This window comes from Gracilinanus agilis, chromosome 3 (assembly GCF_016433145.1).
Source record: "Gracilinanus agilis isolate LMUSP501 chromosome 3, AgileGrace, whole genome shotgun sequence".
Classification (NCBI taxonomy): Eukaryota; Metazoa; Chordata; class Mammalia; order Didelphimorphia; family Didelphidae; genus Gracilinanus; species Gracilinanus agilis.
In genome coordinates this window covers 371,843,983-371,856,933 of record NC_058132.1, presented here as the reverse complement: position 1 = coordinate 371,856,933, position 12,951 = coordinate 371,843,983, and the positions used below count along the sequence as shown (strand labels likewise).

The following is a 12,951-nucleotide window of genomic DNA, read 5'->3' as shown; positions in this document are numbered from 1 at the left end:
TCTGGAAGTTGTTCTTAAGCAAATGATACAGTATTCTCCTATCTTCTCCAGTAGCAGTCCAGGGAAGGAGACACTTTTCAGTAATTTTTTCCTATTCCTTCTGGGTAATATTCAGTTTAATCACTCCTCCAAGTTGGAAGAAACTGCTAATTTTTTGTCCATCAAGAAGGTCAAAAATCCCAGGCACGAGACATTTTAATCCTATTTGTTGCCCTTTCATTTGCAATTCCAAGTTGCCCACTTTAAGCCCATCTCATTTTTGTCATTCTACCTACCTTTAAAAAAAATGTTCATTTCCGTTTCTGTTCTTTCACACTGTTTTCTGAGTTAAATACATTTACCCCATCTGCCCATCACACTTAATACCCTCCATCCATAAAACCTGCTTCAGATCACACTTCTTCTGGATACCACTCACCTAAACTTCTTCCCAATTGTTGTGGCCTGGGACCTGTAATTTTATTGTAGAGAACTCCCGAGGAGGGAAATCAATTCACTAATCCTGATGGGCACTAGCTCTGCAATTCAGATTCTTAGAGAGTTGCCTAGAGAACTGAGAAGTTAAATAATTGGCCTGCTGTCATTTAGCCAGTTAAGTATGTGTCAGAGGCAGAATTTCAACCCACTGGTTCCTAGACTGTTTGCAAAGCAATACTACCTCTCAGGCCTGGATGATAATATTAATGAAATAGTAGACATTAGATCCATGTATTTAAAGGTTGTTTCCTATCCTGGCCATGAATCTTGATTGCCTCATCTGTCTGTGTTAACATAGCTCCCAGGATAGTGACAGCCTATGTCTCTGTGTGTTCCCATGGGACAGTATTTTGGCGGTGTTTGGTAAACATTCATGATAAGGAGACATGAAAGGTTGTGTTTGTATTCAGCAAGTTATTGCTAGACAACTGTTGAAGCTAAATGAGACTTTGAGTGCCAAACCATGGGGCCCAAAATAATATTTGGTATAACATTGTTTCTTAATATAACAAATGTAATATTATGATGTCTAAGACAAAAATCTCCTTGCCACCAGTTTCTTTCTTTCTTTCTTTTTTTTTAATTAGGTCATTTAAAAGTCAACTCAGTCTAGCTAACAAGACCAACACAGACTCCTGAATAGGTAAGCTTATTCTGAAGATGGAGAAATATGCCAGTTTAATAAGGGCATGGGAATTGTTGGCAGTAAGAACTCACATCTCTTGTTAACTAGTTTGTATTTGGGTAGGTCTTCTATACTACATTACCAATTGATTGCAGAATTACAGATAGATAAATAAAGTCAGTTGAGGTTTCTGTAAGATGAGGAGGGAAAAGTAAAAGAAGTAACTCATTACACTTCTGGCTCCAGGGAATCCTTGAGTACATTTTCCATACTCTTTTGTGAACATAATATCAATTTACTAGATTCTAAAGGGCCCTCAATTATTTCTTCCTTGAAATATTCATAGAAGTGAATAATTCTCACTGCAAACTTATTTCAAAGTGCTACTACCATTTATCTAGCAAACCAGGAGAGGGTGATAAATTATACTTTCAGTGTAACATGAATCCTGATAATTCCAAAAAAAGTCAGAATATAATGTTAAGATGGAACACAACCAGAACTCCATAGCTTAGTTTAAAAAATTTTCAGTATTTTAATACCATTTTAGAAAAAAGCTTACCTTTCCCTCTCTTGTTCCATCAAATTTATGAATTCTTCACTCTTTTCCACATATTCTGTATGTTTTCTTCTTTCCTCCTCTAACTCCAATATCGTTTGTCTGTGAGCTTTTCTCACCATCAAAAGCTGATCCGTCATTTGTTTGTAAGAGTCTTTCTGTTTTTCAACAACTTTGTCCAGCTACCCCCCGCAAAAAACAAACAAACAAAAAAAACAATAACTATCCCTATAGTGTTGACTATAGCAAATTATTCATGTCCTTCTAAAGGTATGCATTTTAACTTAATCACTTATTGACTTTCATATTTTGTCTTTGCTACACCTATGGATGCACTTCTTTGGCATCTTGTTCATTCATCTGTGTCAGACCTGTGACTCCCAGGAACAAAAGAGCTTAATGTCTCCATTTTCTCTGGACATTAGGACATAGTTCATGCACCCACCTCTCTCTAGAAAAATTACAGTTATGAGGACAAAAATCTGATGAACAGGTTTTCATTTTCTGGAACTTTGATCTTTCACCGTATTCATAGCTGTTCTCTTTATTCTCCAGAGAGCTATCAGAACTACAATAAATATGCCTTTCTGGATCCAATGACCTCTCTAGGCTTTAATTCCTTATCTGTAAAATGAGGGAGCTGGACTAGATGACTTCCAAGATCCCATTCATCACTAAATCTATGAAACTTTGACTCCTTTTGTTAATTTGCTTGTCAAGATGATGATTTAGGATTATCAGAATCCAATTTTTATTGGCTTTAGGAATTTGAAGTTAAAAAATCATTTTGCTTATTAATTTCATAGAGAAATTAGATTTTTTTCCAGATCTTATATGAGATTTTTGTGTTGTTAAGGATAAAGATGAAGGCGAGGATAGCAAAAAAGAATCTTGGTTTTAAATCTAAGGCAATGATTACTTTGGATAATGTTGTAGTAATGATTATCTTTTCGATAAAACTAAGTCTGGTGTTCTTTAGTCATTCTTATGTACCTAGTTTAGGGAATTCTTCTTTGAACATGTCATGTTTTCCACACCACTTAGTCTTTCACAAAGCTCATTGCTCAAAACCTATAAAAAACTGAAATATTAGAGTAATTGGCCAGGAGTGAGGTTACGAACTTATGCTAAAAGGGCAAAACCATATCTGTTTACCCTTCTAAAGGGGAACAATGGAAATGTTGAGAGAAATGAGATATGAAGTGTCTTCTTTTTATACTACATCTCCTCTCCAGTCCCACTTTCCCCAAATGACTTGAAGATTGTTTGAAGCAAAATTCTGTTGTTTGAATAAGTTGCTAGATCCAAACTATTGGTGTCTGTTGTTTAGATGTTTTTTAGTTGTATCTGACCCTTCATGGCCCCATTTGGAGTTTTATTGGCAAAAATACTGAAGTGATTTGCCATCCTTCCCTGGCTCTTTTTACAGATGAGAAAACTGTAGCAAACTGCTAAGTGACTTGTTCAAGTTCACACAGTTGGTAAGTGTCTGAGGCTGGATTTGAATTCAGGAAGATAAGTCTTCCTGAGTTTAGGCCCAGCATTCTATTCCTGCTGCCACCTAGCTTCTCTCAAACTATCGAATTCCTCTTTCCTCTTTATATTTTGAGAATTACAAGGACCTACCCAATGTGGGCCAGCTCTTCCCTATAGCAAAAGTAGAATGGCATCAAAAAAAAGGATTTGGAATGATGATAGAAGTATAAATGGGAATTTCTTTTTTACAATTTAAGGCAGTTTAGCAATCTCCTTCTCCAGGCCTTTCCTGATCTCTCAACTGCTACTATATTCCCTCCCTGCAAAATCATATGAATCTTTATTGTGTTTTGTTTGTTTATAAATATATATGAGGAGAGCAACTAGGTAGCACAGTAGATAGAGCACCAGGCCTGGAATCAGGAGGACCTGGGTTCAAATTTGATCTGTAACATTTCCTAACAGTATGGCCTTTGAGCAAGTCACTTAACCAAGTTTGCCTAATCCTTTATCTTCTGCCTTAGAATTTGTTATTAAGACCGAAAATAAGGGTTTAAAAAAAACTGGGTGTACATTTTGCCTCACCTAAGAAGATATGTTCCTTGAGGCTTTTTTTTTTTTTTTTTGGTTTTTCTCTTTGTATTGCAGCACTGATTCACACAGTGTCTACCTGGTGCACGGTAGGATTTTCATATTGCTTATTGATTATTTGATTGCATGAGTGGTAGTCTTCTAAAACATTTTCTGTACTGAGAAATTTTAAGAGAATTTTTCTATGAAGCATTTTCATTGATCATGACTGATTAGCTTAATATATGGTTCGTTGTTTGTGCAGGTGATTTAACTGCCTAAAATGCAGGCCCTAATAGCTCTTTGCTATTTAACTGAAACCTTAAAAATTTTTTCTGAACAACTAGATTTTTTTTATCTACAAGGAAAGCTCTGAAGTGTTCAGGACCATATTCCTTTCACTGTTACCATTCTACCCCACCCTCTACTTCTACCATATCTTTCCCAGTGAATTCTGCACATTTAAGAGATTCTTTGAATTTAAAGATGTGTAATATGCAAGTCTAGGTCCACTTGTCAAAATATCATACTCTTTTAACATGGTATGACTTTTAGAAATTTCACTGATGTGTTTAATAAACGTACCATTTATATCATTTTTAATGATTCAAAGCCAGCAGGAAATAGAGCAAAATTAATTTTGGTGAAAGAAATGAATCTTTCAATAGATTAAAGATACTTATTTTTATCCTTTCAGGTATTTCTTCACTCTACATCAATCGTAAACCTCTAGGACTTTTGATATCTCAGTATTACTCTGGATGAAAATTTCGCCCTGGTGATTAGCCTGTCCTAACATAGCTGGGCTGGTCCACAGACCACAGGCACCTATGTAGAACCATCACTGGGACCATATTTGAATTCTTTTCAGCTTGGTCCAACCTCGTATCCTGATCTCCTGGCATAGCTTTAGGGAGTCCAAGGTCACCTCCATGTCACCAAGAGATAACCAAGGAGCCAGTTAGTAGAGGGAAATCAGAACTATGCTAAATCTATAAAAAAATCTGTTATCTGAAATGTTGAGTACACTTTGAGGCAGTTTAATAATAGCAGAAATCTGAAGGTCTTGTTTTGGTGCTCCTAATCAGGAAAATCTCCATTTCCCTAACTGCAAAAGGATGGGGTTATAGGTGACTTTTAAATTTACATTTTTATTCTGTGGTCCTAATAATACCCAGTGAGTTGCAGACCTAAAGTTCATTCTAGTCCTGCTAACTGTCAATAAAATTCTCTTTCCTTTTCTTCAAAAAGAACATTAGCCATCAAAGTGAGAGCCTTGCTTCCAATATCTAGTATGTCCTGTGCACTGTTAAATTATTGCTAATAATAATAAATAATTACTTATATTAATAATGAATAACAATAAAATTATTAATAGCTGTCATTAATATAACATTAAGTTTGCACAGCATTCTACATGTTATATCACTTTATCATTACAACAGCCCCATAAGTGGGTCTTACATATTAAATAGGGCTGGTATATATATGTACACACACATATAGCTGAGGTTGATGGTTAAGTGACTTGCTCACAGCCACACAGCTAACAGTGTATCAGAGGCAGGATTTGAACTCAAGAAAATGAATCTTCCTGGCTCCAGGCCTGGCACTCAATCCATTCACTGTTAGCTGCCCATTCCATGTGTAGACCCAATGGAATCTTAAAACATTTCTCAATGTATAGTTGGAAAATAATAACTACTTATTGATTAGTTGTTTCATATATATGATATAGAGCACTCATTGTTCTTTCTCCTGAGCTCCTGCCACCTGGTATATATATACACACACACGTACACATCTCTCAAATATGTGTAATTATACAATTTACAACTCAATTTGTATATTTTCTCAGTAAATATTTGATTGATGGCTACAGAAATAGATAAAATAACCGAGTACCCAGACCACACAGGATGCAGCAAATACACGAATTCCTATGTAAGCTCCAGAAATAAAGGTCATTTGAATTTAGTGTACATGTATGTTGCATCTGTTGTTCTTTTGGTTATTACTTTATGTCCAGTTACCTGTCTTTGTGTTATAATTTGCTCTGCTGCCTCATTGTGACCTAGAAGTGCCCTTTGGTTCTTGAAGGCAGAACCAGCACGGTCCAAGCCCAGATGGGTGGTGCATGTCATAAATTCAAGTTGCATTCCCTTCTAATGAGTGTTGCCCTCTCTTTTATCAAGTAAGATTTCTGGGGGCTTAAAACTGCCATTTCTGGTGTAGAATTTCTCAGGATCGTCATCACTGTCCCCAGATGATAGAATCATACTTTGGGGAAAGGACACCTATATGTAAAAAGGATACACTGATCGGGAGTCCTAGCCACCTTGGTTTTACCCTGCACCCACTCCCTGAATCAGACTCCCCCCTGGTTCTCAAACTAAACCCCCAACCACCCAACTTCTGAGCCCCCCAAGTGACATGCAATCAGTCAAGACTCCTTGGCATCGACACTTGAAATAGACTCTCAAATTGTCCTCACATCATCACAAAAAGAGATACTGGCTTACATTCTCAGCTTCTACATGGTCAAGTCACTATTTGCTTTCCTTCTCATTTTCCCATTAATAATTTCTTCTCTTCTCAGGGTTATCTCAGTAACTACTCTGTACTCCAGTACAAAATACCCCAAAGCTGACTTCCTGACTCACCTATCTCTTCTGCTCACCAGCATGCCATTCAAGAAAATCTCTTAACAATTCCTTCATAGAGATTGGCAGAAGATAGGAGTGTGCAGTTATTTATTGTGGACAGTTTTGAGCATTCTTCCTCTCAGGCACTCAGCTGTCATCCTCAGTTTTTGTCACTACCAGGCTCCAAAGATTTTACGAGCCGTCTCTGTCTGTTCTCTTAGGGCCTAGCTTAGGTGTGTTTGAAGACTGACCAATGAACTGATTCACCTTTCACTTACCATCTCTTGGCCTTAGTTTCCTTATATATAAAAAGTAATAAGGCAGTTGGACAGAGAGCTAGTCCTGGAGTTGGAAGGACCTAGGTTCAAATTTGCCCTCAGACAATTCCTAGCTATGTGACTCTGCACAAGTCATGTTAACCCCAACTGCCTAGCCTCTCCCATTCTTCTGTTTTAGAATTGATTCCAAGACAGAAAGTAAAGGTTTAAATTTTTTTTTTTTGCAAATAAAATAAAATGTAATGCCTTCTGATCTGTACACTCCAAACTCACAGACTCATTTTTATATTAGTTAAGTGCAATCATAATCAAAGAAGAGAAGGTCACAGTAAAAAAAAAAAAAATTATATAATACACTTCCAGGGCAATTTTAAGTGATAGTTTGGTGTGAAAGGAGCATTAGTGTTTCCTTATATTAGCAATGGTATGCCACAGATATCTATTGCAAATTAGTAGTTAAATTATGGTTTAATTTTTTTTCTTAAAGCTTCTAAGGTTAGTATGAAATGGAATGCCTGCTTCAGATGAGTAAATAAGTCAGCTTAATTGCAAAATGAGAAACATGATTTCTAAGGTTCTTATGTGACTGTGAGTCTTACTATGTTGTTCATTTCATTTGTGTCTGACTCTTTATGACCTCATTTGAGATTTTCTTGGCAAAGATACTGGAGTGGTTTACCATTTCCTTCTCTAGCTCTTTTTACAGATGAAGAACTGAGGCAGTTAGGTGACTTGCCTAGGGTCATACAGCTAATAAGGGGTCTGAGACTAGATTTGAACTCAGGAAATGAGTTCTTCCTGACTCTAGGCCCCGTATTCTATTTACTGAGCTACCTATACCTAGTTACATCTAAGCTGTGAGTCTTAGAAGAGTTGAAAATAAGTATCACTTAGGGAACAATGCAGAGGTACCTGGTGGACATGCAACCTACAATAAATGAAAAATGTTTAAAAAAAAACAACAGGAGCTAAAGAGGTCTTCAGGCAAGCTTTAAAACAGGGAAATCTTAACCTATTTGTTGTCATGGGCTCCTTTGGCAGTCTCATGACTGCCATGTTCTCTGCTGTTTCTCATTGCTTCTAATAATGAGTCATTCGCCAGGCTATTGTTTACGCATATGAATCTCATCTCCAAATAAATGTCTTTAAATGCAAAAAATGAAATACTTAGAATTACAAAAGAAACCAATTGTCTTGAAATAAGGTTACCCAAATATTAAATTAAAAAAAAAATTTAAGCCTCCCCCTACCCCACCAAAATCTATCCACCTGCTTCCTGGGGGATGGGCTATAGTTTAATGGAAAAAGAATGGGCTGATCATGTGGAAAAGGCAGAAGACGATGGAAACATCAGTTGCTCTGTTTGTATCCTTGCTTTTTCAGGAAGTAAGTGAGATAATGCTGTGTAGGTACCCTGTAGTGAACTTCTGGATCAGTCGTACAGAATAGACCAGCATGGATGGGTTGTAATCTTCACTACTGAAGAGAACATCCACTTTAGTGAGATTCAACTCCATCTGAGATAACCAGGGTACATTTCTTACATTTTCTGGATTCTTTCCTGCTAGATGCTATCAGCAGTGATAAGAATGTGAAGTCACTGCCCTTAAGGACCTTGCAATTTCAGGGGAGAGATACAGAACACAGGTGAAACAAGAACCCACCTGGCAGAGTGTAGTAGAGTGGGAATAGGAGGCAGAATACCTGAGTTCAATTTTGACCTTGTCACTGACAGGCCATTTCACTACTCTGATCCTTAATTTCATCATCTGTAAAATCAAGATAATACTTCTTCACGGGGCTTGGGGGGTGGGCAGTGATGATTTAGAGTTTGTGAAATCACTTCTTTACTGTAACCTATTTTTAAAATCTAAATTATCTCTGAGGGTTAAATGTCCAAAGAGACTACTCCTCTATTCCATCCCTATTGGTAGATTCATAACAGAGCCTGAGAAAGGAAAAGGACTCTTCTTTACATGGGGGAAGAAGTGATAATGTTTCAGGCAACTTGTAAAGGTGCCCTGTTGACTGAATATTTCTACTATTTCCTTCACATTAGGTCAGTGCCTCAACATCCTTGTCAGCTCGATCGCTGTAATTCCTAGATCTATAACTCTAAATTCACTTAGTGGAGCAATTACTGGGGTTGTAATTTAACCATTTGTTAATTCTTTTTTGGAGCCCTCCTATGTTTAGAGAAGATTAAGAGTAGACTGCTTTCTCTACTGTTTCTTATTGCTCATTACGAGCCAGGTTATTCTTTAGTCATGTTATTCTTAGAAACCACAAATAATTGTTAAGTACCTGCTGTGTTCAGAATTCAGTACAATAGAATGATATGTCAGTACCATTCATTAAATGTTTACTTTCTGCCAGGCATTATACTGCAAGTATAAAGAATGACAAAAACGGGGTCCCTGCCTTCAAGGAGCTTGCATTCTAATAGGGAAAATGTTATGGTAAAAAACTGTACATGGAAGATATATACAGTGTAAATGGAAAATACTTTCTGAAGGAAGGCAGTAGCAGTGGGAAAAACTGCCTTCAATAAGGGCAATAACCCACAAACACATACATAAAGAATATACACTATTACATCCTACATATGAGAGAAATTTAGAAAACAAAGTACTCTGAAATGTCTGAGAGGGAAAGTTGTTATGATCTGGGAATTCAGAAAAGGCTCTGGAGGAGCTAGAATTTGAGTTGGGTTTTGAAGGAAGGATAGGAATTCAACAAGTGAGGAAAGGAAGGAAGGAGGCAGCAACAGACTGATTCAATAAAGCTGGATAAACTATGGTCAGTATTATAGAACATAATAGAATAAATGGGAAAGAAGGAATTGTAGATTTTTAGGTACAAGTAAAGAATTCATTTACTACTACCCTTTCCAGGCTTATTATTCACTACTTTCTCTAATGTATATTATTTAACCCAATAAGCATTCTTTCTCTTTCTTAGTGACAATCCATATTACTTTTTTATGTGTTTGCACAAACTGTCCCCCTCCTCACCTCTGCCTTTTAGATTTTCCTTTTTGTTGTCCAGTCATTTCAGTTATATCTGACTTTTCGTGGCCCCATTTGGAGTTTTCTAGGCAAAGATACTAAAGTGGTTTGCCATTTCCTTTTCTAGCTCATTTACCTTGTATATCTTTTGTATATAAAAGCAATGACTATCTACTGTCCCCAGTTTCCTATATAGCACTTGTTGCCTGTGCTATGTGTTCAATTCCTAATTGTTTATCATCCTGTATTAAGCTTTCTGTCCTGGCCCCAAAGAAAAACCTAAAAATTGTTTCATAGGATAAAATTCAAGCTCCTAAACAAGCTCCCTAAGAGAACAGGGGACCTTTGATTTTTGTTTTTGTAAATATGCATAATGTCTAGGACAGTATTTTGCATATTCCTTCTTAACCTTTTTGGCTTCTTTGTGTTGAATATCTTGCCCTTTGTACATAGTTGTTTGCATTGTTGTCTTAAATATTAGATGGTCAGCTTCTTGAGAACAGAAACTGCCTTTTGCTTTTCTTTATATCTTCAGCACTTAGTGTAGTGCCTGGCACATCATAGGAGGTTAATTTATTCATCACTATTCCCTTAATCAGTATTACTTAATTCTTCATTTGGATTTGGAGTTGGATGAACCTTAGCAGTTACCTACTCTGATCCCCCTTAAAACTCACTGAGGGAGTAAAATAGATTGCCTAAATAACTGGAAACTAGCAGAACTAGAATTTAAATCCAGGTCTAATGAATCCACATCCAGTGTTTTTTCCTCCCACACCATAATGTCTTATCTTTTCGCTTGTTTAACAAGGGACAATTTTGTCCTATAATCTGCCTCATTTGTTCATATAGTAAATATTGTGGTAGGCAGAATTCCTACTTTGGGTAGGAGGTTGAGCTATATGATGCTGTGATTTTTATGAACCAGTTACTGTCAGTGCTGCTTTGTATCTCCAACAAGGCTACATTCAGGAGTGGAAGATAATAAGCATTCAGGAAATACTTGTTAAAATAAATGGGAAGACTAAATGATTTACGGGCTTTAAGTGTTTATAATAAGCATTTCCATAAGATAATGCATTCTTAAATGTCGCTAAGAAAGGTTCTTGACAAATGCAAAGTGGCATTATATTGAGACTTGGCACCTTTTCTGCAAGAGCTCAGATTGCAGTATGGCCATTAATTCCATCATCCTTTCAACACTCTTGTGAGGTATGTGACAAGTATTATTATCCTCACTTTAGAACTGAGGCTATACTTCAGGCCAGTGCTCGAGGTTGGGACAGAAAGCAGGACTCACTTAGTTTCTTTATTGTGGAAGGTAAAGACATACCTTACTCTGTTAGAAGTTTCCTTTCATTTATTTCCCTATAAGAAGGAAACCCAACTCCATCTAATCTAATCTATTATTTTTAATATCACATATCCTTAAAAATTAACTCTTGGAAACTACCACTCCATTTTTAACATGTCTTATGGCAGAAGTTTAACACTTAGAAGGATTTAGGTATCTGTCTGCAACACAGAGCCATATATGGTACCTACGCATGAAACAGCCAGAGCAGAAAAGAGTCAGGCCCACAAAAGAAATGTGGGACAGAGTAGGATGGGGACCCTTCCAATCTTCTTCCTAGTTTTCTCAATTTGATTGCATTCCTTCCTGGATTAGTAGGTTACTTCATAAGTGTCATAGTTAGATCATTGCCAGAGATTTTAGAATATAACCATTTCCAGAGATAGCATGGATATGAAGACCACCTTCATATTTGGGACTCTGTGACATTTACACAAGACTCATGCAAAACTATGTATTTATTGGCTTTCCATAGTATCTTTGTGTCTGTGACGTGATAATAAGAGTAATCAAAGGAGGAAATTTTTTTAAAGCCCAATTTCCTGAAAAGGTCATAGCTAAAGGCTACCTATGTGGAATAAGATAGCTATAACCATGCATATTTTTCTCATCATTATATTTACAAATTATAAGGTTTTTTCTCATTAGATTTGTATTTTTATGAAAATTTCTCACTTATAATCAAAATCCAGAAGAGACAAAGATAGTTAATAGTATCTTTTTTTTTGCAAATGGAATATATATACACATATGTATATATTTACATATGTATCTGTTTTATCTACTTAAATATTTTTATCATATATAAGTATCTAAAAGAAGAAAAAAAAAAGGTATAGATCTCACTGTGATATATCCAAGACTGGACCTTGTATCTTTCTCTTTTTTGGCTTATTATATACATAGTAGGATGCTAGATGGTATAGTAGTTAGAGTGCCAGGCCTAGAATCAGGAAGACTCATCTTCCTGAATTCAAATCTGACCTCAGAAACTAGCGGAATGATCCTGGCCAAGGTACTTAATTCTATTTGCCTCAGTTCCCTCATCTGTCAGATTATCTGGAAAGGGGTGGTTTTTATGCCTGTAATATGTTCCCATTTCATTTTGTTTCTTAGAATCCTTAGCACCCAAGCCAGATCTATAGGAAGCCTTTCTTAATAATCCTCAGTACTTTTATCTTCCTTAGATTAAATTATCTTTATCTGTTTATTTGTTTTATCCCCTGTCAAAATGTAACCAAGATGGGGATTGCTTTTCATTTTTGTCTTTGTATTCTTAGAGCCTGGTTCTGTCCATTGTACATAGCAGTTTAATAATAAATGTTTGCTGAAATGTTTGTTGAATCATCTTTGTGTCTTAGTGGGGTCATCCAAGATTGTAGAATGGCTTGATGGGAATTTGTTATCCCCGTGAAATTAATCTGATCAATACACACTACTAGCCAAGTATGTCTTATTTTTTTGAAACCGTCATCATTGGTGCATATTTTTGGCCACCAATAAGGAAGTAATTTTAATTAGTTAACCAGTAATGATCACTTATTATATTTCTGATATGATATACCATAGGGTATAGAAAAAGAAATAACATTGTTCCACTACTTTGACTTCCAGTCCCTCAACCCCTCAATTCTTGTCTCAGACCATCATCCCTGCACTAGCCCCACTCTCTTCCTTTTGCCATCTTGAGCCTTTGGTGAACCAATACAACTTTATACTGTTCTCTTCTCTTGAATCCTGTGCCTATTTATCAAATCTCTGATCTTGCCCTGCCAAACCTCAACCTTGGATCACTCCCACCATCCACTGCCTTCACTCCTACACACATACCATTGAATGAAACTGGGGGATTAGGGGGGGATCATGAAATGCATTGATAGATCTACTACAAATTTATTTTACATAACCTCAACCAGTCACTCACTATTGTAAAACAGTCCTTCTATACCTCCCTAATTA

General features: G+C 36.4%; 2 protein-coding genes across 3 annotated transcripts in view; one reads left to right on the top strand and one right to left on the bottom strand.

The window, feature by feature from the left end:
• The window catches only part of CMSS1 (cms1 ribosomal small subunit homolog), a 425,421-nt gene that overhangs the window by 131,206 nt on the left and 281,264 nt on the right, over positions 1–12,951 (top strand). The gene's annotated exons all lie outside the window — the stretch shown is intronic.
• The window catches only part of FILIP1L (filamin A interacting protein 1 like), a 341,519-nt gene that overhangs the window by 120,142 nt on the left and 208,426 nt on the right, over positions 1–12,951 (bottom strand). For both annotated transcript variants that reach the window (XM_044670129.1, XM_044670130.1), the window contains exon 6: positions 1,665–1,843. In XM_044670129.1, the coding sequence (XP_044526064.1) occupies positions 1,665–1,843 (179 nt within the window). The remainder of the gene's footprint in view (positions 1–1,664; positions 1,844–12,951) is intronic.